Here is a 26,409-nt window from a genome sequence, read left to right on the forward strand (position 1 = left end):
ATCATCTTGCAAAATTCTACCTTCTACTTCAATAAACGCTTCAGAAGGTAAGAAATATCTGCTTGTATCTTGAACTTGTAATTTGATTCGACCACGCTGATTTGATATACGTGCGTCGTAAGAATAATATGGATAATCATGTACAGATACATATTTTGAGAACTGCTGCGTATATATCAAACGCTGTATCAGATATACGCTTAAACATTTTATTATAATTATTATCGTCTAAAACGAAGACCACTTCCTGATATTAAACTTGCGGGGGGGGGGGTTGTTGTTTTTTTTTTTCTCTGACTGGGGTATATCAAAAAATTCCACCAGTTTTTCATTTGCAGCTTGATTTATTATGTTACTGATTTTAGCAGCCATAACTTCAGTGCTGGTAATTTTACTGGTGGCTGTGGGGTTTTTCGCAATAATCGAGCTAATCTTTCTTTAATCGCTGAAGAAAGCTTAGTATCAACATTACCAACAGCACTAATACGTTTATCACGAATAACGTCAATAGCTTTAATTCCCATTTGTTTTGCAATCGCATTCCTGTTGGAGCTATCCTTCTGAATAAGCCCATAACGACACCACCGAGTCCATCTCCGTAAATTGTTTTATAAGTTGGTAATCGTGAATTTACTACCCTAACTATTACAGGTCTACGTTTAGAATTGTGTATAATCATTTTTAAATTACATGCTGAGTAATTAATTGTTTTTTCAGTCACTGCAATAATCATCAGCAATTTCTTCAGTTAGAGAATGATACATGTTACGATCCATAACATCGCCTGTAAATAATCTTCGACAAATATCAGATTTTTCATTAACAATCTCTGGAGAATTAAACCTGCGCGCTTTCCTCCAATCAGAATTTCTAGTCGGTCAACGTCGGCAAAGAACACTGTCAGGACAAATTCCAAATCCACTTCCGGTTTTTGGTAAATCAGGTGTTTCATTACCCGTTCTTGCGTCTGGTTCTGTATGTTCTTTAGGCATTCTAAGCAATTCAAGACTTTTCATTCTTTTTTGTCGTATTTGTAATAAATGTTCTTTCACTTCTTTTACATTCTCATGAAATCTCTTACGACGTTATTGGGTAAAAAATTCTTTGGGAGCATATTTAATCATAAATATATCGTTATTCCATTCTTTATCTGTAGTTTCTTTTCAAGGCTTGAAATATATATTACTTTCATCATAACTCGCAGCAATTTTTAATAAATCATAAAGATCCTTATTCCTGATTGTTTGTAAATCAGCAGGTGTAAATTCATATATTATCTCATCTTCAAGAACCTCTGAAGACTCCTTTTTTACTAGGCCGTAATTGTTGTTAAGGTGTAGGAGGTGGTGGACATTGAAATTCAGGTTCAAATGCAGCTTTCTTTTTTCGTGGATGAATTGGAGGAGATAGCGGACGTTGAGAAGGAGGTGGAGGAGATTGTGGTTGATCTTCGTTTATCATTTGTAGTAATTGTCTAGGTTGTTCCATTTCTTCTAATCTTCTTTTAAATCCTTGAAAATCAGGATCATCAGCTTTGAGAGTACTTGGTCAAGTAAAAATGAGATATACATCACTAACCCAATCATCTTTTGTCAAAGAAGCAACATATTTAGATCTCACATAATTACCCCTATTTTTATATGTTAAAGCAATATCATACACTTCTACCGGTTTTGCATTCGCGATAGCATTAAAACCTTTATCGTCAATTTATCTTGAAGATCAATTACAAGTCAAGGTATAGATTGTTTGTTAGGTTGTTGTCCAAGGGATGATATTTTTCTTATTTCATCTTTATATGCAACAAAATCAAAATCACCTGTCCTAGCTTGTTTACTTCCTTTGTAGAATCGAAAAACTTTCCCAAGTATCTCCTGAAACTGGTTTATCAGCATATTCAGGTGTTAAAAATCTATCTCTATTACTACAACTCGTAACAGCAAATATAGCTAAATATGATGGGGTTTGGGTTTTTTATTTATTTATATTTTTTTTGCTTTTTTATATTTTATTTTTTATATTTTTTTTTGCATTAACAATCTCTTCATGATATGTTTTAAGTAGTTTAATTCTTCCCTTTTTCGTTTTTGGTTTTACTCCAACAGAACCTTCAAGTTCTTCGTCAAGTTGAGGAGGAACAGGATGAGGCTGAACAGCAGCTATTCCGGCTGGAAGATCTCTTAAAATTCTCTTTGTTTGTTTAGATCTTTTTGCTACTTTTTCAGTTTGCTAAGCAGTTAGTCTTACTGCTGGAATAAGAGCCTCTGTATCTTCTGCAATTCTTTCAGTGACCTTCGAAATAGACTTAAATAAAGTTTCTGTACCTTCTGTAAATTCAACTTTTGATTCTGGACGTTCCTGAATTTTTTATCTTAGAGAATCACGAACAGGCAAAACCTTTTTGATAGCTTCTAATCTTTCTCTAGATAATGTAGCCATGTAAGATTCCGCACCCGGTGCCATTATTGATATAATAATTATTTAATTACTCCACACGGATTTATAACAATAAATTTGCACGATCCCAGAACAAGATATCGTGTAGGTCTTGATAAGATATTTGGTTGATATAATAATGATTTAATTAATAGCAGCAGAGAGGGTGAGACCTCAATGAAACGTCCGGTGGGTAAAAAAAGAACATACATACAAATTCAGAAAAACACTAACGACAAAGACAAAATAACAAAAGAAACTAACCCAAATAGAGAAACTCTCTGTAAGTGAAAGGTTTTCGTTTGGCCTTATTGACCATTTTTTTGTTTCGTTTACGTAGGAAGCTTTATTTTTTCAAAAATGACATTTCAGCAAAAAGTCTGTTCACCCTCTCTGCTGCAGACTTAGTTCTAACCATTAATACCTACATGGCAACTTCATAATCAGGGTAGTCTATCTCTAATATTTGGGTGTCTGAACCTGAATTGGGTAATGTAGCAATTACGTGGTTAACATACTTTGCTTCATCAATTTCAAAATCGCAAAATGGATCACAGTTTCTAAATTTATCTGCCTTTAATTTCTTGCTGTATGATTTTGAATGGCATGGTTATGGATGTCATTCTACTTCTTCCCAGCATTCCATGTACAAAGTCTACTTGTAGATGCAAATGGCTTATATCCAAACTGAAGAGTATAATCTTCCAAAGCAAACAGTAAAGAAGCAATATGATTTCATCTGTCCATAGACGAAGATTCACAGTAGCAAAACGCATCCCCTTCTTTTAGTGAGGGTGACGCTAGAGTCACTGATACATGATACATAACTTACTGCATGTATGACACCATTACAGATGATTTTAAGAAATAATGGTCATCTTGATAATAATCTTGCAAGTTTTTCACATGGCCATTTGTAAAATATTTTCAACTTTTCAACATGTGCTGAAGTTAGTCCAGTTCTCACTTTCACTATCAAAGGCATATTTAAATGTGTACACCTTTGCAGATGATATAATGTGTTCATAAATTCTTCTTTTACAAGATCCTTTATGAATATTTATGTGAAACTATTCTAACCACTTGTAGGAAGAAACGATACAGTTTCTGTAGACTTACTGGTCCTGACAGAAGATAACGCCTCACTCACTTTTTGTTCACAACATTTTCCTCCATCAACATGAATAACTATGTCACTGTAGCAGCAGGGGGAAATCAGTCAAACTTTGGAGGGGTTATTTCAAGAAAATAAAGCCTCCTACGAAAAAGAAAATAGAAGCGTCAACAACGTCCAACCGACCGAGAGATCTCTCTCTAAGTAGGTTAGCGTATCTTTGACGCTTGTATTTTCGCACTTTTATGTATACTCGTTTACCTATATGTTTGCCCTCACCCACACACCCTGCTGCTGTGAAACCAAACTGTAAACCGCGAGCGGTCCCTTACCTGTAAACAATATTAATATTTTCCCACGCCAAGCGTTTATAGGGTGACACCGTATGAAACGGTCGCGTGTGTGTCAAGCGGTCACAACTCCTGTGGCCTTAACGAGTTTTGATTGTGGTTGTGTTGAGGGGAACGAGATAAATAAAAGATGACTTTTTCAACCAAAAATGTTATCGAGACCAATACGATACCTCGATCGGGGATCATGTAAATTTATCACGATAAATCCGTGTGCGGTAGCTTGCGCGCGCGTAAAATTTATTAACTTAATCATATCCATGTCTTCTGAGCTCCATGTCTGGTGGATGTTTCTTAATGGGTATCAACTCTACTAATTACAACCAAAAGACTGCAGTTATCACTTTAGGTATTTGTGTATGACGCTGAGTAACATATATAATATCGGTGTTTTCTGTGTCTACCTCGGTATAATATCCGAGCTGGATTTGATTGCCCAGCATCACATCATCGTATACTATGAGATTATTAATACATCCGACGACTTCGCTTCTTCATTGAAATCTTTAAGCACATCGTAGCATGGCTGATCATCTATAGATGATGCCACTAAATACAACTTATCCTACTTGAGCCATCTTATTATCAGATTAAGCAGCATGTGCGTCTTACCATACCCAGATGGACCAATGATAATTGCCCTGATGGAATTTGGTAGCGCCGCATGATGCTTGATTGGCTCTTGCTTTTATTTCGCTGAGAAATCAACGATATCCATGTGGTAGTAATATAATAAATAACATGAATTTATATTGTGTTCGATTCAGAGCACCCACAACCACAAGTGGATTAACAACAATAATAATGAAAAATAAAATTTGTGCACTTACAGGTAAATTTATGAAATGTGGTACAAGCAAATACAGATTTATGGCGGTGATATCGCTGCTTCACTGGGAAAATTACCAGGAGCTCCAAAGGCAAAATACTCAGGAGAAAAACCAACTTCCTGGATAAAATTAGTGTGGTCCTGGAACCCGAATTTATATCCGACTTGACGAACGAGACCAACCAATACCTGGAGAATATCCAAACAATGCGACTGATCAAGCGTGCCACATTCACGATGTTGCGTATAAAACTCTAGATTTACAGCAACGACATATTGCAGACGTGAAGTTGATACACATGTTAAGGTCTGTAAAAAAAAAAACTCTCTCAGAGAATCGCTTGCTAATTGGTTGGTAAGATCTGAGATGAAAGGTAAACTAGTGCTAGGGGCCGGTAATTAGTTGGCTGATTATAATTATAATAAAATAATCGATTTATTAGATCACAAAAGTATATTCAAGGGGTAGAGCAGCGATTTGTGAATTTGCTGATGCAGCAGATGTCTCACGTTCTTTTACTGCAAATTGGTTAGCAGGCCAGGCAATATGGCAAATTTATCTATCACCAACTAAATAAATTCATTACGTACATTTTGATGTCAGCACTAATAATGAAGTTCATCAGATAGATATTTTGTTTTTACCACATGATATTATTAAACCACATCGACGTCAATCACGCACATTCAAATACGCGTTGACTGTCGCTGACGTTACAAGTAGATATAAAGAAACGGTGTTACGATAAAATAAATAATAACGCCGACAACAGCGTTGCTAGTATAAAAAAACATCGAGGACTATCTGGCCCGATTTTCACGCTAACATATTTTTCTCTATTAATAAAATAATTATTCAGATAAATATTAGCATTATATAAATGGAGCAAAATTAATTTGTAACACATCCCGCAATCAAGAATTACGAGGCATCTCGTGCTGGTGTAATCAGATACTGTCGACTTAAAAAAAAAAAGTCGGTTTCGCCAATAATGCTGGTTATCTCATTCTCTCCTGCGGGAAGAAAGGATATATCTCTGTCCTAGGTTTGAATATGAATGTTTCCACAAACAAATCGAAGACGGATTTGTGACTGATCATATTGATTCCAATCTGAAAATTAATTATTTGGATAATTTACGAGCTATTACACAGAGACAGAATTGCAAATAAGCTGGTACTGGAAAATATAGTAAACGAAGCGCAAAAGCGGTTAATCTGTGAATGTAGAGACTGGCGAAGAAAAAGAATTTCAATCAATGAATGCAGCTTGCATATATTTTGATATTTGCAAGAGTTCTGTACAATGTCTCGCAGATAAAATAATTAATCGGCGTTCTCAAGCAAAATAAATATATTTCAGTATCTCCTGACAGACGCCGCCACTACCGTGGCTTAATTCAATTGTATACTGGATGGAGGGAAATAACTCTGCCAAGCAAAGCTTTTCTATGTCGGAGAGGTTAAATAGTAGCCTCGCTTGTATTTTATTAAAAATTATGCTTATAAAAATAATTTTCGTTGTTGTTCTTTTTGTTTTGGTTTGGATTTTTTCAAAAACATTATCCTTATTTATCAGGCTATGTTATATTTCTTGCCCTCTCCCGATCTTTTCAAGGATAATAGTTACGAAAACAGACAAGCCACTATGTAAGTCTAAGTGAGCTATTTCAGGATTTCCAAATATTTTATAAAAGAACATTCAGAATAAAGAAGTCCAATGGAAACAAAACTTAAGCCCAAATTTCATGATTTTTCGTGTTAAACATCGACTCTGGTTGCGCTTCACATCGTGTTAATCTTACGCCTCTTACTAAAGATTACCCAGAAGCCTTCTTGTAGGCAGTAGGGAACTAACATAGTCTGCGCGCCTCCCTCACAGGCGATCGGATTTCAGCAACAGGCACCACAGAGGCTGTCAGCTGCGTCTCATCACACAGCCCACGTCGGGAGCCACGTATTCTCTCACTTTATCACACGCTCTGCTTAAATTGACTAAACCTAATCAATTAAGTTAGCTAAATGTAAGAATTAAACTAAATTTAGTCTAATTTCAGAAAAAAAAATCCCTTAAATTTCCATTTAAAGTTCAATATTACCGTATCTACCGTCCTTTAAATTTCATCTAAAGGCTAATTCACTTAACCGTATTTACCATGATACTAAAACCATGGAAAGAAGCAATACCGTCAGTGGAGAAGCTTTTCTCCAGAAATACTTTCGCGTGGAAAGTGTGGAGTCCTAAAGAGGGATTATACTGACCGCTCACAAAAATCAGTGGGCCTGGGCCTTAGATTTGTCAGGAATCTCAGCCGAGGAGAGGCCCAGCGATACTACAACCATCGCTGCCTTTGTGGCAAGGTGCACTGGGACCAACAAACTCCCGGCCTTTTTCAATATTATCATTAATGACATGGTGGTACGCGTTACGCCTCCCCCTGCCCTCACCAAGATGGATAATTGGAAATATGCAGACATGTATAACACACGTTTTCCGAACGAAATATCACTGCACGAATTCGAAAAAGGCTTCGAAGAACGCCTACAGATTTAAAGTCATGACTGCTGACGAGACAGTTTCAAACCATGGCCAGGATTGGAAAACAATCGGGTAATTGTGAAGGCTGACAGAACAGGTCTAGACAAATTTCCCGAATTCTTCAAAATAGTCCAGTCCTAGTATTATAATTGCCACTTGGTGAGGCCATGTGGCAGCTGTGAAATACCGGCCACAAACAAGGAGACTGTAGTGTTAGACCAAACAAAACCTAGACTAAAACAGTAGCCAATGAGATCATGGGGTGGTCATTATGACGACAGTGATCCAGAGCCTTTCCCGGATAATGTTGCAGCCAATGTGCCACTAACACCACCACCCACCACCCACCACCTACAGTACAGATGCGAAGTCTATGGCAGAAGTACCAATAATAACACTCATCACTAACTCACACATCAAACAATACTGACACACCTGCTACTGAAACAAACATGGAGGTACCCATGATTATAAGCGATATCATCCTTACCATGGAAGGAAAGAAAGCGACAAAACAAATTCAGACAACCACAGAGAGCGAACATCCAAAACCACCAAAGGGACCCGCCGACAACAACTTAACAGACCATACCCCCAACAGTCAACGATAGCACAACGGACCAGATGCACAAAACCAACAACAACAACAACACCAACCATAAAGACTACCAGGGAAACAAAAACAAGCAACACACCCAAAACACCTAATCTAAATCAACAAAACATATACATAATGCAAACACGAAGACCACCTTTATTACATTGCCACACTAACCCCCCTTTTTTAAAATGGATGCTACAAAAATAATATTCTTATAATACTATCAATCAACGCAAATGGACTAAACTTCGAAAAGGCAAAGAAACTAATTTACACAGCAAACACTTTCAACATAATTTGTATTCAGGAAATACGTAACATAGAAAAAGTAGTTACAAACTATATAGAGGACAGACTAAATGCTGTCTTTATCATCAAAAAAGACCCAGTAAGCAGGAATATTTATAAGTGCAAAATATTTCAAATCTGACTAGAAAATACTACCAACCCCAGATTTTCTGAAGGGAAGACACATACACCTAGTACTGAACAAAATTCATATTGAAATGTCTATGTACCATCAATACGCAAACGCAAGAAAGATTTTATTCTTAATTTAATGGACTATGTAAAGGATATTCTGCTAAAATTATTTCAGCACGAGTTTGGACAATACCTTCAACTATTTCTTTTACTGGTTGAGCAGCAGGTATCCTACCTAAATATTTTCGTAGGATCCTTTTTATATATAATTCTTTCTTCTATTTTTCCCGTTGCTTTAGCGGTTTCCTGTCATGTGGGAAGAGGTCCTTAGGTAGCCTTTCTAACCGGTTTAAATAACTGTTCTGCACCTTCCGTAAATTACACCTTAGACCCCTAACGCTCTTGTAGTTGTTGCTTCACATTATCACGGACTGGAAGATATTTTTTAATTGCCTCTAGTTGCTGTCGAGTTACTTTAGCTGTGCCAGATTCCATTATTGATATACTAATGGTCTAATTATGCAAATACCTAAATTTATCAGAGATAATTACAATCTGACGGTTGTATTTAGCGCAGTTGATATCCACATACTTGTTAAGGCCGCCGGAGCTGTTGCCGCTTGTTTGACACAAACACGCGTCCGCTTCACACACACACACACACACACACACACACACACACACACACAGATATATATATATATATATATATATATATATATATATATATATATATATATATATATATATATATGCCGTATACTGGTAAGGAACAGCTCGCGGTTTACAGTTTGGTTTCACATAGCGGGGGAGGGGGTGTCGACAAACAGGTAGGTAAACAAGGATACATACAAATTTGAAAATACAAGCGTAAAAAATAAAATAACAAAATGCATTAACCCAATTAGAGGAAAATCTCTGTCGGTTTGCGTTATTGACGTTTCTATTTTTATTTTCGTAGGAGGCTTTATTTTCGTGAAATAACCCATCCAAAGTTTCTCTGATTCACCTCTCCCTGCTGCTTCTGATATTTCATTCTATACACTTAAAACTAATAAAATGAAAGAAAAAAAATGTTTTCAAGTATGAATGCACAATATAAATTTAATCAAGAACAAAAACAAATGTGTGCAGTAACAAAAATGTTAGCAAATGATTTGTTACCTGCATTTAGAATTTTACAGAGTCGTAAAAGTAGACATTTAGTTATTTTTTGAAAAACGAAAAATTCAGCTGTTAAAACAACAAAATCTATTTGTGAACATTTCAAAACACCATGTGACCCCATGCATATTTCTGAATATACTTCCCCATTTGTTTGTACCCCCATATCAATAATAATGGAAATCTGTAATGTTATAAAAGGTACACAGAACTTAGTCATTTCATTCACTGATTTATAATTTCTAACCTGACTGTGACCAGAGCGGCCCTAACACAGCGCCTTTTATATATAACGGATCTTCCATACAAGCACTGCAATATATTGCGTACACTATGGGCTAGTTTGCTTTTCCTCCAACAACAAGGGGACATAGTTCATCCTATTCGATAATTACCTGATAATTCCATGGATTAACATAATGTTGACAATTTAGAGTTATATCCCTTTGCATACATGAAGAAAGAAATTACACCGATTGTTAAATCCACGAGAAAGGCAACTATGCAGTTGTCATTCTTTTCCTTTGATTCGACATTGTAAATATCTGTAGCAGATGACAAAGTGTTTTCCTTCTATGTGCGTACATGCGTAGTAGTACATACACCCCATCAGTAAAAATTAACTTGTCCAGGAACAGCAAATGACTGGTGAACATGGTCGTCATTTACACTGAAAACGTCTTTTGGGAATGAATCGCACAGATGATAGTGGTGCTAGGGCCAACCTGGGCATAATAATGTTTGGAATTATAAATCAATAAATGAACTAAATTATGTGCGTCATTCATCTCTTTTGTGCTTTTCGATTTTTAAATCAGTAGGGAGTAGAAACAAACGGGGAGATATATTCAGACTAGAACCTGTTAAAAAGTATTGTAATGCCTTCTGCGTGTGCAATAGGATGAATAATTGTGTACATCTTTGTAATTATTTATGTCCTTATTTATTGTTTACTTACATGTACATATTTCTGTATGTTTGTATATTTCTGAACAACATTGTATATCGTGATACACCTATCTTTGCATGCTTCCCTACCCCTATGATAAATGGTAAATGGCAAAATACGCTACATATAGAGGTCGACATGGACTTGAAGAGTTTTAGTTATCTGTTCCTGCAGTGAAAATAACTTGTTTCTATAGATTGAAGTTTTTTATTTGCCTGAAAAGAATGTTACAATAACAAACTCGTAGTAACGTTACTTACAGTATACATTACTCATTATCGCAATGATTATTCGACTTACATTTTGACTAATTAAGGCTTCTTTTTTCCGGCAACTGTCAATCCACGACATTAAAGCCATCGCTTCAACCAACAAACTGAATGTCCTGATATTCCAAAACAACGAAATTTAGCTCCTGGAACATCGTTTTCCTCTAGCTTTATTGAATATCATCTCAGCTGCTGTCATTCCTTGTCGTACAATTTCACTTTGTCTATCACGTGATACGCATAATACATTTACATGACGTGTCGCCCATCTCTCACAGCCTCCATAGAGTCCGGATTATTACCCTAATTTATGATTGGATTTCATTTTGTAACAATGCAACTTACTTGGATCCGGTTTAGGTAACCCACGACGCAAAAACAGCAGTAGTAAATTGACTTATTCTAAGCATGAACTGCGAGGGACGGGACAATTTGTATGTCCTGGCAGCTTAGTTTACGAGAGATCACATATGACACTTTTTCATGTAACATTGCCGTAAGGCAAATGTTCGAACCGACTTACCTATACATGGAATACAAAATCAAACGCTTCGTAAGCCCTAAGTAGAACTGCAATATTTCTAATGTGTAACATATTCTAATGATCGTTTTATTTTTTCATAAAACATCAGTAAAATATTTACTAATATTGCTTGTATTTTAAGAAGTATTATGTAATTTCTACTTTCTAAAACATCCATTCTCTGATAGCAATATTGCATTATTGCATGCATAATGTCTAGAAAGAATTGCTTTCGTTTCCTTAAAATTAACATATAATTTTCATCCCTTGCGCACACTCATCCACCACAAAAGAAATATAAGAGATGAAAATTCTCAGCTGCAGAAGAACATTGAAATAATCTCTCTCTCTCTCTCTCACCTTGCAGTTGGATTTGAAAAGCGACTCTGGAAGCAGGTGGGTGTGAAGATGAGATTTGATGAATCTCGGAGATGGCAAGCTCTCAATGTACTTTACGCCCCGGAAGTACTCGTACTCTGGCAGGTACAGATCCAGAAATGGGAATCGTTCGTCAAGTTGTTTGTTTCTTGCCGTTTCAAAGTTCAAGTTGGTTTGGATAAGGTACACCATCTCCTGCATTAGCGTAGTTCCTTTAAAGCAATAACATCTAGTGCCACTTGAGGTCGTTTACAACATTATTGCTACCATTATAACCAATGGAAATATCATCCCCCATGAAACATTACTGTTATTTATCAGTTCCGTACAAAAATCACTAACACTTTTAACTATTTTTCACAAAACTGACCCATTTAATGTTATCACGTATCTCAAATTTATTATGAATCTATATTTTAGATTTCTTCCTATTACTGTTTTTTTCTGTAAGACCCTGAAACAGTCAAGTATGTAAGTGAATTAATGTTATTTTCGAGTATGCAACTTTGCTCTCTCTCTCTCTCTCTCTCTCACACACACACATACACAAACACACACATGAAATAAACCGATATGTAATTTCCAGTAGAAAATATAATAATTGATGAGGAATATAATCTCCTTTCTTTAAGTGTGAATGTTGTTCACTAGCTGGGACAAGTGGGCGCCACTCCCAAATTTCAGAACTGGGACAGTTAAACAAATTGAATTCCTCTTGCATTTTAATCATCTTTTTATCCACAGTGGAGTTCACTTTTGCTTAATTGGACTATATAGTCCAATTGAGGCTGCACGTATAAAGACTTAGTGACCAAGGACCAGTTTGAACCACGCTGTCAAGTTACAGATTTCGTTTCCCGATTCATTATGTTTAAATATTAACGATACTGGTTGATAATTTGAAAGCTGGACAAAATTACAATAGTCTATTCAACACGATATTTTTAATGCGTTTTCGTTATTTTGTCCTAATCATATGTAAACTTCAATGCTCAGGAATTACCAGTCCATTCTGGTACGTTCACTGAAATATGAACCGAATAGAAAACAAACAAACAAACAAACAAAAGAGCATCAACTCGGCTTGCACAGACTATTTTTCTTTTATTTTCGTTTCATACGTCAGTGAAAGTAAAATAAAAATAAACGACCATTTCTTAAGTAAAGTTATGAACGGTTTTAATCCATTTTGTTTTGTCTCAAGTCTGAACCGTGATGCAAGCAAGTATGACGACGTAGATTGAAACAGGGCATTTTTGGTACCTTTGATTAGTGCTCCGTAACCTTATTTTACGCTAAGTCTTAAAACTGACTTTACAGTACCTTTTTGTGTTGGTTTCTATTATTCATTAAATTTATTCCGTTCACTGTTGCACAAAGTCTATCATCCATTTAGGATGATGAATTCGGCACATTTTGCTAAAACAGTATTTTAGTGTACAGCAGAGTTCATTACATATGTTTTCAATTGTATCATCAGTGTAAGTGTTGAAACCAGTTACTGTTCGACATTTAAATTTAGTTGTTAATTTGGGGAGGTGATTAATTCGTTCCTCAGGTTTTAGAACAGTAATCATTTATCTAAAGGAAAGAGGGATGTGATTGTTTTTCATTATTATTAAAACGTTTTAGCAGTGGCCCCATGTCCCCATGGCTGGAAAAATAGTTTCCTTCAAGAAAATGTTATCTCCCATATCCTCATATTTCTACCACCAATACAAAATATTGAGGTAAACTGTCTGCTGACCTAGATTAACCAGTTGTCCGTTAAACAAATTCTAACATCTATAATGGGCTCAAACGTACGAACCGACACAACTACAACAATTTTAGGATTAAAGAAAAAGTAACTGCATTTGTGACTTCGAATGTTGTTAGTCTATGCTATCATTTTCAACACAGAAAATTATAATTTAGGCCAAAGTTGCTGTTGTAGGGTTGGGCGCCATTTTTCAGTTCAAGATAGGCTATACATGGCAGCCAGTGGAAAACCACTCAAAGAACCACTGACCCACGAGAACCTACTGGCAAACTTTCTCACATACCCACATTGGCCGAACCCGAGACTCGAACCCACGCAGACTGAGGTGAGATGGCAGTGATCCGTAACGGTGAGCGCTTTGCACCATACGGGCACGCGGGGCCCCTATAATTGAGGTCAAATAAATCGGCAGACATACCACTGTCGCATCTTCCTCGAAATAATGAAATTCCGCATTATGCATAAAAGAAAATGCAAGTGAAAGTGCCTGGGAAGACTTACCAGATCGCGGAAAGCTGCAGACCCATATGTCATCTTCCCGAACAACCATCCGTTCGATCTCTCCAAAATCAGTATTTCGAAGAACTACCGCGCCCTTCCAATTCACAAACGGTGCGGAGACGATTGGTAAACCTTCCCCTTTACTCGAAAAGTTTTCTTTGATCTCCATCTTTTGTAAAATGTTACAAAATATTGTGCATTGAGCGGCAATGTGTATAGTTTTCGATAGTTGTCAATCACATCGCTAGCCAAGGTTTGTTTACGTCACGCTATATTAAACTGTACCTACTAGAATGCATAGATCCTAAATGACTAGTGAAGCTCCGCCCCCTTAGAGACTGTTACTGCGAACCCCAAGCTTCCCATTAAAATGGCTGAATCATCACAGAAGACAGGCACCATGTCAGATTCTCTCTCGCGTATTCCCGATAATATTTCACTTAAATACCTTCCTGATCAAGAGAAGCTTTCCAGTAAAGTGTTGCAGAAGGGTTTGAACTACTTTACGCAAGGATATATACACGAAATCAAAGTTTTGGAGTTTGAAAACAAGATTCGCGTAGAAGCGAGATGCTGGCCATCTATTTAGAAGAACCAGCCTCCGCACCGTCTGCACATCGAAATTACGGAGGAAAAGTGTGAAGATGCATACTGTTCATGTAAAGCTGGGTAAGATTTAATGTTTTGTATTTTTTATGAGCTATGTTTAATATTTGAACTGTTTAATACCCTGAAGTAATGGCAACTGTTATAGTATAAGTCGTGCAGGTCATGTAGGCGTTCGGTACCGACTATTTAATGTGTTATTTTTTACAATTTGATTGCACATACATTAAAATGGCGAGCATTCACTTTATCTGGATCCTCATACATCCATATTCTTTTAGAATGTCATTATATACACACTGTTCAAGAAGAACATTCGGCAAAAACAAATGTTAAATTACGTAAATGGATATATTTGGATGAGGTCAACCTAAAGGTGTTAGCGTGCTGTAATCTCACAACGAAAGCTGCAGCTGTTGATAATAAAAATTGTAGTATCATGTTAGCTGTTGATTTCACCAAAGGTCCTTTTCTCTTGACCCAGTTTATTACCTGGCCACCTTTGTAAATTTCCACAGTGATCAATAATTTTAGTCAAGGGTCATCCATACATGACGTCACGTAATTTGGGCGGAATATTTTGTACCCCGGCCCCGTGATAAAAACTCAGCCCCCTCGTTAGATGTCACAATGCTTTGACACTCCCAACCAATAAAAATTGTCAAAATCAATATTGGTTTGAAATCCCTTTGCATTAGAAAAACATCACGACACTGCATTCTAAATTATTTATCTGGTAGATGGCGCTGGTGTTGGTTTTGTGACATCACCAATAGCATTTTTTTAACTAATTAATGTGTATGATATCTGAAAAATATATATGTATTGTTGCAGGGTCAGTGGGCATTGCTCCCATGTAGTAGGGCTAATTAAGTCCCTACAGGGTTTCAAACTACATAACTTCGCCACTGTTCCTGACCAGTTGAGCAGCACAAGCTTACCTCAGCAATGGCATGTGCCAAGGGGATCGAAAATAAAACCAGTGCCACTTAACCATGTTGTGGTTGCTAGACTGACAGAGAGTAGGAAAAGAAAGCCAGTGGTTTGCCAGACAGATATAAACAAAAAGTATGAATTTAAAATGCAAATAATTTACCAACAGAAATAATTGTTTAAAATCTGGTTGTAGATGGAACATAGAGTTAACCATTTATTACTTCCAGATTAAAATAAACATGACAAACAATATAGCTTTAATAATTTGTTTTTATTCATCATGCTGATACAACATACTTGAATTGATATGTAATAGAAAAATATTCATGTAAATCTACAATATAATGTCATCAAATTGAATAAGTAATAAGGTGTGCATTTAAAATATGTGCAAAAATTATAGATGCCTTAAATAGGCACTGACATGAAGTAAACAAAAAAACAACATTGTTCAACACGATTATTTCATTACATTTCTTTTTACATTTAGAGTACCGAAAGTGGATGAAAAGGACATGTCTCATCTCTCTTGTCTGAAGGGAACACCCCTAGAGTGCAGAATTGCACCAAACATTCCTAAAGTATCAACACCTCTAGGAGACATGCAGATCGGGTCAATATTATCATATCAGGTACTATCCAATCATAGTATATTCAGTGTTCATCCTTAACAAAAACATCTTGAAAAAGTGTTAGAAGACAACACACTGTTCATATTTTGTTGGCCTTTTGAAACAAAGATGTAGGAATACAATGTGATAAAAGTTTGTATGTTTTAACTTTACATATGAGACGTTCTATACGTACCCTTTGTTTGGCAATTTTGTTAGTCAAAAGTGTCTCAGAAGCTGTCATTTGCCTACTTGCCGATGCGAATGGTGGAATGTTTATTTTCAAACCAAGTTCACTTATTTCTTTTGCAATGTTAAAACCTTTGTCTACCATTATGACATCTCCTTCTTTAATATAACCAATTGATTTTAGTGTTTTAAGCATATCATAAAAACCAGATTGTTCTGTGATAGATTTATCTGAAATTGATCCTGTAAATAATTCTGAAACAAACATTACACAACCATTAGGATCACAACCTATCAACCCCTTTAGTGTTGTTGCAGATTTATAATCACTATATAACTGGCTCTGTAGGCAAAGTGCACTTGGAATTTGAGTTTTAATTTCAGTTCCATCTATAATAATAATGGTAGTGGGAAAATCTTTCCTATATTCAGATGGCATGTTTTTTATTATAGTATCTCTATGTGGCCAAACTGAAAGCTGGCCAAGTTTTAAATACATAAGATCGAGCCATGTGTTAAACACAACACTAGCTGACTGTGCAGAGAGTCCAAACCGTGTGGCCAAATCTTTTAAACCAAAACGATGCCTAAGCCTACATATTGTTAAAAACAGTCCATCTTCCTGGATAAGGCTTTTTGTATCCCTTCGTCCTGGTCCATATTTGACTGGACACTCTATAGGGGCTAGAAAGGCCAATAAAGCTAAAAACCTCATGTATGTGATTCCTGTATAGTATTTAAACAAATTTTTCAATGTGTTTTCTTTATACTTCACAATTGCTACACTCAATGTTTGTTTCTTGGCAATTATTTTCTTCAGATGTTGAATTTCTTTCTCTTTTGATGACGCTTCAAGTTGAAGCTCTTGTATCTTTTTTGAACTATTTGACAATTTGAGCCTTAGATCCTGATTCTCAGCTGCAACTGCTAACATATCCATTGCTGATATCCCTGAAAAAAATAAGAAAAGTATTTATTTTCTTCATTTCAGACAAAGTACCTGAGGGAAACTACACAAATAACTCAGGACTGTGGTAATACACCTGTGACAAGGGCTTCTCCAGTCTGTTTACCTGATGAGTTCAAACCACTCAATGAGAACACAAAGTGCATAAATCCATGTGACACTGAGGTACAGACAAGAAATCAGGCCTTGTCGAATCACTGGTTTCATGAGAGAAAAGACAGACTTACATCATCTAATTTTGGAAAAGTAATATCAAGGAAATCTAAACCCAGTGAAACGTTTATTAACAGTTTATTTTCAAAAAATGACGTGAAAGCCAAAGCTCTTGAATATGGTAAAAGACATGAGAAAACTGCTAAAGAAAAGTATCTTGAATTGTATCCGTCTAGGCATTTCCATGAGTGTGGCTTTGTGGTTAATAATGACTTTTCATTTTTGGGTGCCTCGCCTGATGGGAAACTGTGTGACAATGGAGTATGTGGAATTGTGGAAATTAAATGCCCCTTCTCTGCTAGAAAAATGACCATTGAAAAGGCATGCAGTGATATACCAGATTTCTATTTACAAAAGGATGAACATGTATCATTAAAGAAGACACACAGTAACTATGCACAGATTCAAGGCCAACTTATGGTTACAGGTTGTGAATTTTGTGAATTCATTGTTTACACACAGGAGGATATGTATGTGGAAAGAATTAAACCAGACATTCCATTTATGACTTCAATGTTACAAAAGTTATCTGAATTTTACAGAGATTATGCAATTCCACATCTGTAATCCTCAGAATAAAATACTTACATGGGTTTTCAGTCTGTGTAGACACCCCTGACTCATAATTCATATATGGACTGTTCAATCTGTAAGAAATAAATAGTTATGCACAATGATGTTAGTTAACAAGTAGTTTTCATATATATATATATATATATATATATATATATATATATATATATATATATATATGTACCAGGGGTATGTATGTATTTTTTAATTGATTGTGAAGTATAAGCAATATAATTGAAACACTTTTCAAAGAGTATCAGTTCATTAACTTGCTAGCTTTGCATATTTACTTTAAGATTAATGTCTGAATTTATTCTGAAATTAAACTTGTTAAATTTCATATGTAAAAGATTAATAAAGCTAGACATATTCTGTGAGTTACTTGGCACTTACATGGTCATGTTTTCTTCCAAATGCAGGCATTTGCGTTTATGTTGACTGGTTTCATTTTGTTGTGAAGAAGCTCTCTTCACTGGAAGTTTTCTTGCTGGCATAGTACGTGAACCATCAGCTTGAATGGGGTCTGGGTAATTCTCATTTGGTCCATTTCCTCCAACAAAGTGCTGAAAAATATGTATATTTACAAAAAATGCATTTTATGACAATCAAAAGAGCAAATCAGATTAGACATTTTATATTAATATCAGCAAAGAAACATTTTATATCTTTATTTTAATTTAGATGTATGGACAATGTAGTCTGAAATAAAGAATTTTTATTCTTATTTATAACCTAGTCATAACATAAATATATGCTCCATTATACATGCTCTGACAATAACCCATGGTATTAATCGGTTGTTAATTCCTTCAATACAAGATAAAAATATCAAGAGGGCTGGTTTGGGATAAATGTATACTTATAATTAAAGCACTAGTATTACAGGGTGACATGGATGCCCGAGTGGTCAAAGACTATCACCTTTACTGGTTACTGCCATCTCACATACGTCCACATTGGTTCCGATTTTGGGCTTGGCCAATGTGGGTATGTAAAAAAGCTTTTTAGTAGCTTCCCGTGAGTATCCGGTTCTTCCCGGGGTTTTCTTCCACGTGATAAACTTGCCCGCCATGAATAGCATATGACGTACTGAAAAAATGTAGTTAACCCATGATAACAACAATTACATAAACCAGCTTTACGAAATGTGTATTAGATATTTTTTCTATTTAACATTACTTTCTAGAATACTACATATACTTATTTACTATAGTGAAATCTAAACTGAATTACCTTTGAGCAAACGGCCTTGTGTTGGTTTACTCTGGTGATATTAAGCTGTTCGTGCGGTCGACCACACGCTTTGATCCATCGTTTCACCTTTTCCAAATCACGTTTTGGAGTCGGAAAACGAATAAAACGGCCTCCTTCCAACCTTTCCGGATATCTCTCATCTGCATTGCATGTTCCCCATGCACATCGAAGCACCATTTTGCCAATATATCCCAAAAATCACGAAAGTCTGTAATGCAGCTGTATTCTCACCACACGTTTGTTTGTGGGTAAAACATGGCGGATGTTACCGTAGCACCGGACGCTCTTATCCATTGGTCAATATCGGTGGATTTGATTGACAGGTCGGATCTATGCATTACACCTCTCGCGTTACGTGACATTGACTATAAATACCAACTGATTATGCAAATCGAGTCTTGACGAAAAAAAACAGAGGAAAAAAAAAACCCAGACGTAATTTATAACGTTAAAGACCGAGGCCCACTTTTCTCCGAATATGATTTGTCAGGGTATTATCTTGCGAATGGGGGTACATTTAGGAAATAGTATACATACTTGCACAAGAATATTCGTGAGATCTTGATCAATGCCCCATCAATGCCTTTAACAATGACTGGCATGCACTAGAATTCATTTAAAAACTTGTCACATGCTTTGTTTCTTACAGAATTGAGCATTACAGTGTAGGAAGTACGACTAGATTATTGAAACTTATATTGGATATATTTTATCTCGGATACGTTTGATTTGGAATCACAGGTGTGGTGGTGTTAGAGTTGATACAAACAAAGCTTGACTGAAAGTACGTTGGAAACAGGGCCATTTCCCAGAATTTACCAGGTTGGAAAGAAATTCTGATTGTATTAACACAACCATTTACAGCCAATAATCATGATTTAAAAGTCATTTCACACAATATATGAAATTATAAATCTTCTATCAGAGATTAAAATGAAAATAAAATAATTTTGTCTCTGTTTTACTGGTCTACATATTTTCCATTCTTTAAAAACTTCATTGAGAAAAACTAACGGTGAACCATGAATACCAAGTCAATGAAAGTGTAAGAGTGTGAACTGCTGTTCGAATTATGTAGTTTTTCATAAATTAGTTTCATTTCTTGTCCAAATAAATAAATAAACTGAAGTAAATATAAATTAATTTATCACATGGGCTGTACATGACACTGTATTCTATGTACAAGCACACTTTTTTTGGTCATACAAAAGACAAAAATTGTTCTAACAGCTTCCTCGCTAGGTGCTTAACATGGACAGGTTAGTGTTAGGACTGGTGGGTCTGGATATTGTGACTGGGTGGGACATGGTGCCACATGTCTGAAGCATGATGCCCCAGCGCTAGACATTACTATAAGCTGCCACACTGTAGACAAATTTGCGATATGATTGAACAAAACTTTGAACCTACGTTAAAAATCCAAATGACACACACACACACACTCACACACTTAATTTTTAATTGCATTGATCTATGCTAGAGAGATGCATGTGGGTAGTAAAACCATATAGGTATCATAATTATTTGTCTCACTATGCATATATTCCTCTTTCCATGATTTAGAAGTGTTCAAAATCATTTGAGTGGTATTACGTAAATAAATTTACCAGGTGCAGGGTGCAGGATTTTATGCTGCTACTAATTATAAATTTGTGTAATGTAGGTCTCTTACTGTATCCTAATTTTATATCAACATATGTAATCCGTCATAGTTTATTTTTTTTATTCAAAGTTGACAACCCCATTAAATTATAAGTGTGTTGTAGTCCTAAAACTCTCCCCATTTGTTTAATTATGGACATCCCATAGATTGTTTAAACAATACTGGGGTTTTGTTGTTGTTGCTGTTGTTGTTCATTCTTATTTGTTTTGGATATAATTTTTAGAGTTCAAGGTTGTGTGGGACAGTTATGGGTTTACTGGGAATTAAGATTAGCCCATACAGATGCATTGTTGGACACTTGGGGGTGGGGGTCATTCTGGAAATCGTATTATTAAAACTGTCCATAGGATTTTGTTTGTTATTGTGGATTAGTTCACAGATTCATTTTTAGCATGTTTACAGCACTGCATTTCTCGTTCACTGTACCGTCGTACCATGCATTTTTGTCCAAAAAGTTTGTGATTTCAGACAATTTTCAATGACATCATCTGTTTTACGTAATTGTTATGCTAAAATGCCCCAATTTTCATTTACAAAACAAAAAAATATTCATTCCTAATGTCGATTACCGCTACGATGTGTCATCCATGGATGCTCTACGAGACGCCTTTTTAACTGATTGCACATTTTTTTTAATACGGCTTGTTTACTTTGCATGTTACGCGTGTCATGAGTTGTATATTTAGCCTTTTGTTTGTAGTAGTTCGTGCATAAAGTTGTCAAATTAATTATATAGCATGTCTCATGCTTTGGATCTTCCTGTTCACACAGAGACGTCAGTCACAGAGAGCAGGAGACCGTTTTTATACACAGATTTAATGATGCAATCACCGGCCTAGAATACAAAAATCATTAAAAAAATACAATACACAAGTAAGATTTTTAAAAAAATGTCAATATTTTGGATACCTGTATAAAAGCAAAGCATACGAATATTTTCCACTTGTCCAGAGATGTCAATGGCAGTTCATAGCAGAAGTTAATGCACCCCAATCTCAAATTTATACATGCAATTTTCACGTCTGAAGGTAATTTTGACACCATGTGATGCTCAGTGCAAACACAAGCCCTTTTCCTAAATTTTAATTCTGCATACAGTGTGTAACAGACTATGAACGTGCGAAATCGTTGGAACCAATCGCGTTATTTCTGCCGAAAAATGTGTCACGTGGTCATGACATCACACGCAAAACCAGACTCAGCAGCTGTAAGAATGAACACTGACGTGCACAGTACTTCTGGAAGTACACATTATCAGAAGTAACTCAGTGATAGCAATAAACAGGTTTGTATTTCAATTTCTTGAAAAAAAGTTACACCAATATCAGCAGGGAGGGCGAACAGCCTCTAATTGATCCACTCGTATTTTCGCAAATTAAGCCTTCCTACAAAAACAAAAAAATCGTTTAATAAAATGTGCGTATCCAGCGTAAAACAACTTCGTTTACATGTTATCGCCGTGGGTTTTCTTCTTTGTTGTAACTTCGAAGGAAAAATGCGCGTTTGTCGGTGACAATTTGGAGGCGCGCCCTCCCTGCTCCTTCCTGCGTCCCTTTTCGAAAACCAAGGCCTTTATCGATGTAAGAAAAGAAAAATATTTGAGCGTCTGCTGACATAAATTTCCGGCTATAAATTAAAAATTTAAATTATCAATGCTGGAGAATCACATTCTACTAAATTTTTCCATAATGTTCAGGAGCATTGACCTCCTCGATAAAAATCTTAAAACGTTTATCAAATACACGTATACGATCTCTTAATTTAAGTTTGATTTTATCGAGTATCTTATATAACGGTTCAATCTCGTGAATTTGATCATATCTAACAATTATAATTTCACACTGTGTTGTAAGCATTTTAAGGATTTCCCACTCTGAGATTTCTATTTCTTGGATGATATCGCGTGTACGTTTGTCTATCATTTCTAATTCATAACGTTCATTTTCGAGTTTGTGTAAATCTTGCAAGTTCGCCACAACAAACTCCTCTCTCTCTCTCTCTCCAGTCATAATGTTCGGTCTCTCTCTCTCGTAGCAGCCGCGCATTACTTCTGCGAGATTGTCAGGCAACTCTTCTACGCGTTCGTACATGCTAGTTAGTTTTTCTGGGTTCATCAAATTGAGACAGTATTTACTGTGTAAATTTTCAAGATGTGTTTTGATTGATGCTGTAATTTTGTCGTTCATATATGTATATCATTTTGTCTAAATGTGTGTTATGTTCAGACAAAAAATGATTAAGCAAAAAAAAAAAAAAAAAAAGACATTTACGCGTCTGTTCTGATAAATTAAAAAATTAAGTTAACAATAATGGCCAACATTGGAGAAGCATGTACCACTAGATTAGCCAAAGAGCGATTAGAAACAATAAAGAAATATCTTCCCGTGAGAGATTCTGTAAATCAAAAATTACAAGCGCGGCAACAAGCACAAGTTGAATATGCAACAGACGTAGAACAATTATTTAAACCCGTTACAACAGCTACTGAAAAAACTGCGGCGATCACAGAAAGAGCTTTACTGGGAGATACCAAGGATGAGAAAGGTATTCTTCCAACATTAAAACAGACCGCTGAGCAGACTGAAAAAATAGCAGCGAGAACTAAAAAAACAAAAAAAAACTTTTACGAGGTCTTCTAACTGATATAGCTGCAGCTCAACCTCCACCCGTCGGTGAAAAAGTACTTGAAGGTAATGAACAAATTCGTACTGAACTTGCGTCTAAACCAATAAAGGAAAACATTGGACTGATTGCAAAATTTAGGGAGGATTTTGTCGAAGATATTAGAAATACTAAAATAGAAAAATTGCCTGAAAAATATTAATTAGTATATTTAATAAATCTAGTATCTTAAAACCCGGTTCTGAAAAAGTAAATGATGATAATCTTATTAATTGGATATATCGCATATATAAAAACAAAAAAACAAAAAAAAACAAGCCAGAGATGATGGTTTAGAATACAGAAGTCTTGATGAAGAAGTAAAGAGACTTTATAAAGAAACACTGAAACAACTAGAACAACAACAACCCTCCCAGCAGGAACCTTCATATCAACCTTCTCCACCTCTGCAACATATAGAACAACAACAGTCTTCTTCAACGCAGCAAAAGTTGATGTCGGAACTTAAAAGATCTGAGGAGCTACTTAAAAAAGCAAAAGGAGAAAGATCACCCTTAAGACTATTTAAGAAAACAACAGAAGAAGGAGCAACTGGCAGTGGTTTGGAATGAGGTCTTACTTGTCCTAACAATATCATCAATGACGTATCGCGGTTAGAAGTTCTCATAGGAGGAAAGCGAGCTGGAAATAACTCGCCAGAAATAATTAATGAAGCAGCTGATATCTGAAACGCGATTATTTCAAAGTGGAATCATGGATGCTAGTATATACCGAGAACTTATTGATGAACTCGCGGACGGTGTTACCGTCAATGGCTACTACAGCGACTAGTTAAATAAGTAACTAATTAAATAAAATGATCGTACACAATTCTCATCGTAGACCAGTCATGGTCAGAGTTGTAAATTCACGAGTACCCGTATACAGGATGACTTATGGAAAGGGATTCGGTGATGTTGTTCGGGGTTTATTTGCGAGGATGGCTCCAAAAGCAATACCAAATCGCAAAACAATTATCAATGAAAGCCATTGATGTTATTAAAGATAAAGCTCCTGGCGTTGTTGGTAACGTTGCCAGTAAAGCGTTCTTGGCAATCAAGAACAGACTAGCAAGATTAATACGTAGAAAACCTCCACCGGTAAAATTACCAGCCACCGCCGACATGCCTGCAAATGTTAGCAAAGTAATAAATGAAGCCACAAATCAAAAATTAGCGTCGCTGATAAATCAAAGGATAAATCAAGAAATAAATACAAGTTTGGCGGCGGGAAGCGGTCTTCGTTTTAGACGATAACTTTTATAATAAAATGTTTAAACGGGAATCCGATGCAGCATTCGACATAGACGAACCAGTTCTTAAAAATGAATCAGTGCGCGATTTTCAGTATTATTCTTATGACGCACGAAACCCAAATCAACGAGGACGAATTGAATTACAGGTTCAAGATACAAGTAGATATTTCTTGCCCGCTGAGGCTTTCATTGAAGTAGAAGGTGAAATTAAAATATAAAAAAACACACAGACTACGGCGCAGGAGATACAGTCGGTTTTGTCAATAAAGGAAGTATGGTCTTGTTTAGTAGCGCCGTATATATGATTGATGGAAACAATATCGAATCGATTCAGAATGATGTCGATGTTGCTACAACAATAATTGGTCTAGCAAGATATTCTGACGACTTTACAAGATCAGCTGGTCCATCAATGATGTTTGCCAAGGACACTTCTGATCATCCTAACTGTGATCAGTTTACTATTACTCAACCACAAAACCGTGCTGATCCTCCTGTTGCTTTGCTGGTATAGAAGACATGATCATTAATAATAGTCCGGGATTTAATTTAGGTTTTCATACGGGTAGACAAATGTTGAAAGAAAATAGTAGAAAATTTTCTTGTGCGAATCCGCTGTCACATATCTTTGGATTTTGCAGAGAAGTCAGGTAATTTTTGGAGCAAAACACGCTTGTGCTTGTTTAAAAAAATGATGACAACGATGCTTTATGGCAACCCGCCGTCGGGGTTGACGCTGGTAAAGTATTAATAACAAAACTATCACTGTGGATGCCGGTAATGACTCCGGCAATAGCTGAAGAACAGCGACTGCTTTCTTTTATGGATCAAGGTGGTAAATTGTTGTTATCGTGGCTTACAACAACCACAGATAGTATTCAAAGTAATAATAATGGTTTATTTACATGGCATATAGCATCACAGCAAGGGGTTTCCGCGCCGCGACATATTTTTTATTGCTCTTCAGGATGCTACACGAATAAATTCACAAACACGGAGTCATATGATATTTGACAAATTCGGTGTCTCAGAAATTTCCTTAAAAATAAATGAACATCAAGAACCATCTGAGAATACACTGTTAAATTTTGATAATAATCATGTTGCACGTGCATATCAACGTTTGACGAAATATCTAGCGCGTGATCTAAATATTGATACTGGTTTGCAAATATCACAATTGGATTTTATCTCTCACTATCCAATCTATTAATTTTCACTAGAACATCTTGATTTAACTAGACAGTCTGTCGTTTATGTGTACTTCCGGGCTACCACGAGAAGAGGAGCTATAGATAATTACAGAGCAATTGATGTTATACTCAGTGACAAAGCAATGTTACTTGAAGGTGCTGGTAGGCCGAATGAGATTCGTTGATGCACCAGTGGACAACATGTAAACAATTAGATCAATCTCGTATTAACTAAAATGTCATATAGTCAAGTTAATGTCACTCTGACGCCTGGACAGGTGAAAAAATTACAATCGAAAAACGCGAACGCATGTGGAGCAACGATAACACTAAAACACGATGAAATCGCTAATGGTGGTCCAAACAAGTTATCGCTGACTAAAACCCAACTAAAACATTTCAATAAAGCAAAGCAGGCAAAAACTGGAACTCAACTTTATTTCGCTTCAA

The 26,409-nt window shown here is 36.0% G+C and overlaps 2 protein-coding genes and 1 long non-coding RNA gene across 5 annotated transcripts in view; 1 reads left to right on the forward strand and 2 right to left on the reverse strand.

The window, feature by feature from the left end:
- LOC149795554 (sulfotransferase 1C4-like) overlaps positions 1 to 26,409 on the reverse strand; it is a 96,998-nt gene that overhangs the window by 54,617 nt on the left and 15,972 nt on the right. For 2 of the 3 annotated variants that reach the window (XM_089965378.1, XM_089965375.1), the window contains exon 3: positions 11,558 to 11,787. In XM_089965378.1, coding sequence (XP_089821504.1) covers positions 11,558 to 11,776 — 219 coding nt within the window. In that variant the 5' untranslated portion in view covers positions 11,777 to 11,787. Of the gene's footprint in view, positions 1 to 11,557; positions 11,788 to 13,838; positions 14,016 to 26,409 lie in introns of those variants that run through there. The other variant, XM_089965374.1, reaches the window with a different exon arrangement.
- On the forward strand, positions 14,260 to 15,994 carry LOC149795555 (uncharacterized). The gene is made up of 3 exons (XR_016422354.1): positions 14,260 to 14,507; positions 15,279 to 15,512; positions 15,871 to 15,994. It is a non-coding gene; the product is annotated as an uncharacterized LOC149795555 (long non-coding RNA).
- Positions 15,637 to 26,186, reverse strand: LOC149795556 (uncharacterized). The gene is made up of 4 exons (XM_089965373.1): positions 19,167 to 26,186; positions 18,327 to 18,496; positions 17,949 to 18,007; positions 15,637 to 17,131 (listed from the first exon to the last, which is right to left on the reverse strand). The coding sequence occupies exons 1-4, from the start codon at positions 19,362 to 19,364 to the stop codon at positions 16,092 to 16,094; spliced, it is 1,467 nt and encodes a 488-aa protein (XP_089821499.1). The 5' UTR covers positions 19,365 to 26,186; the 3' UTR covers positions 15,637 to 16,091.

This window comes from Sinohyriopsis cumingii, chromosome 7 (assembly GCF_028554795.1).
Source record: "Sinohyriopsis cumingii isolate HCF-2022 chromosome 7, ASM2855479v2, whole genome shotgun sequence".
Taxonomy (NCBI): domain Eukaryota; kingdom Metazoa; phylum Mollusca; class Bivalvia; order Unionida; family Unionidae; genus Sinohyriopsis; species Sinohyriopsis cumingii.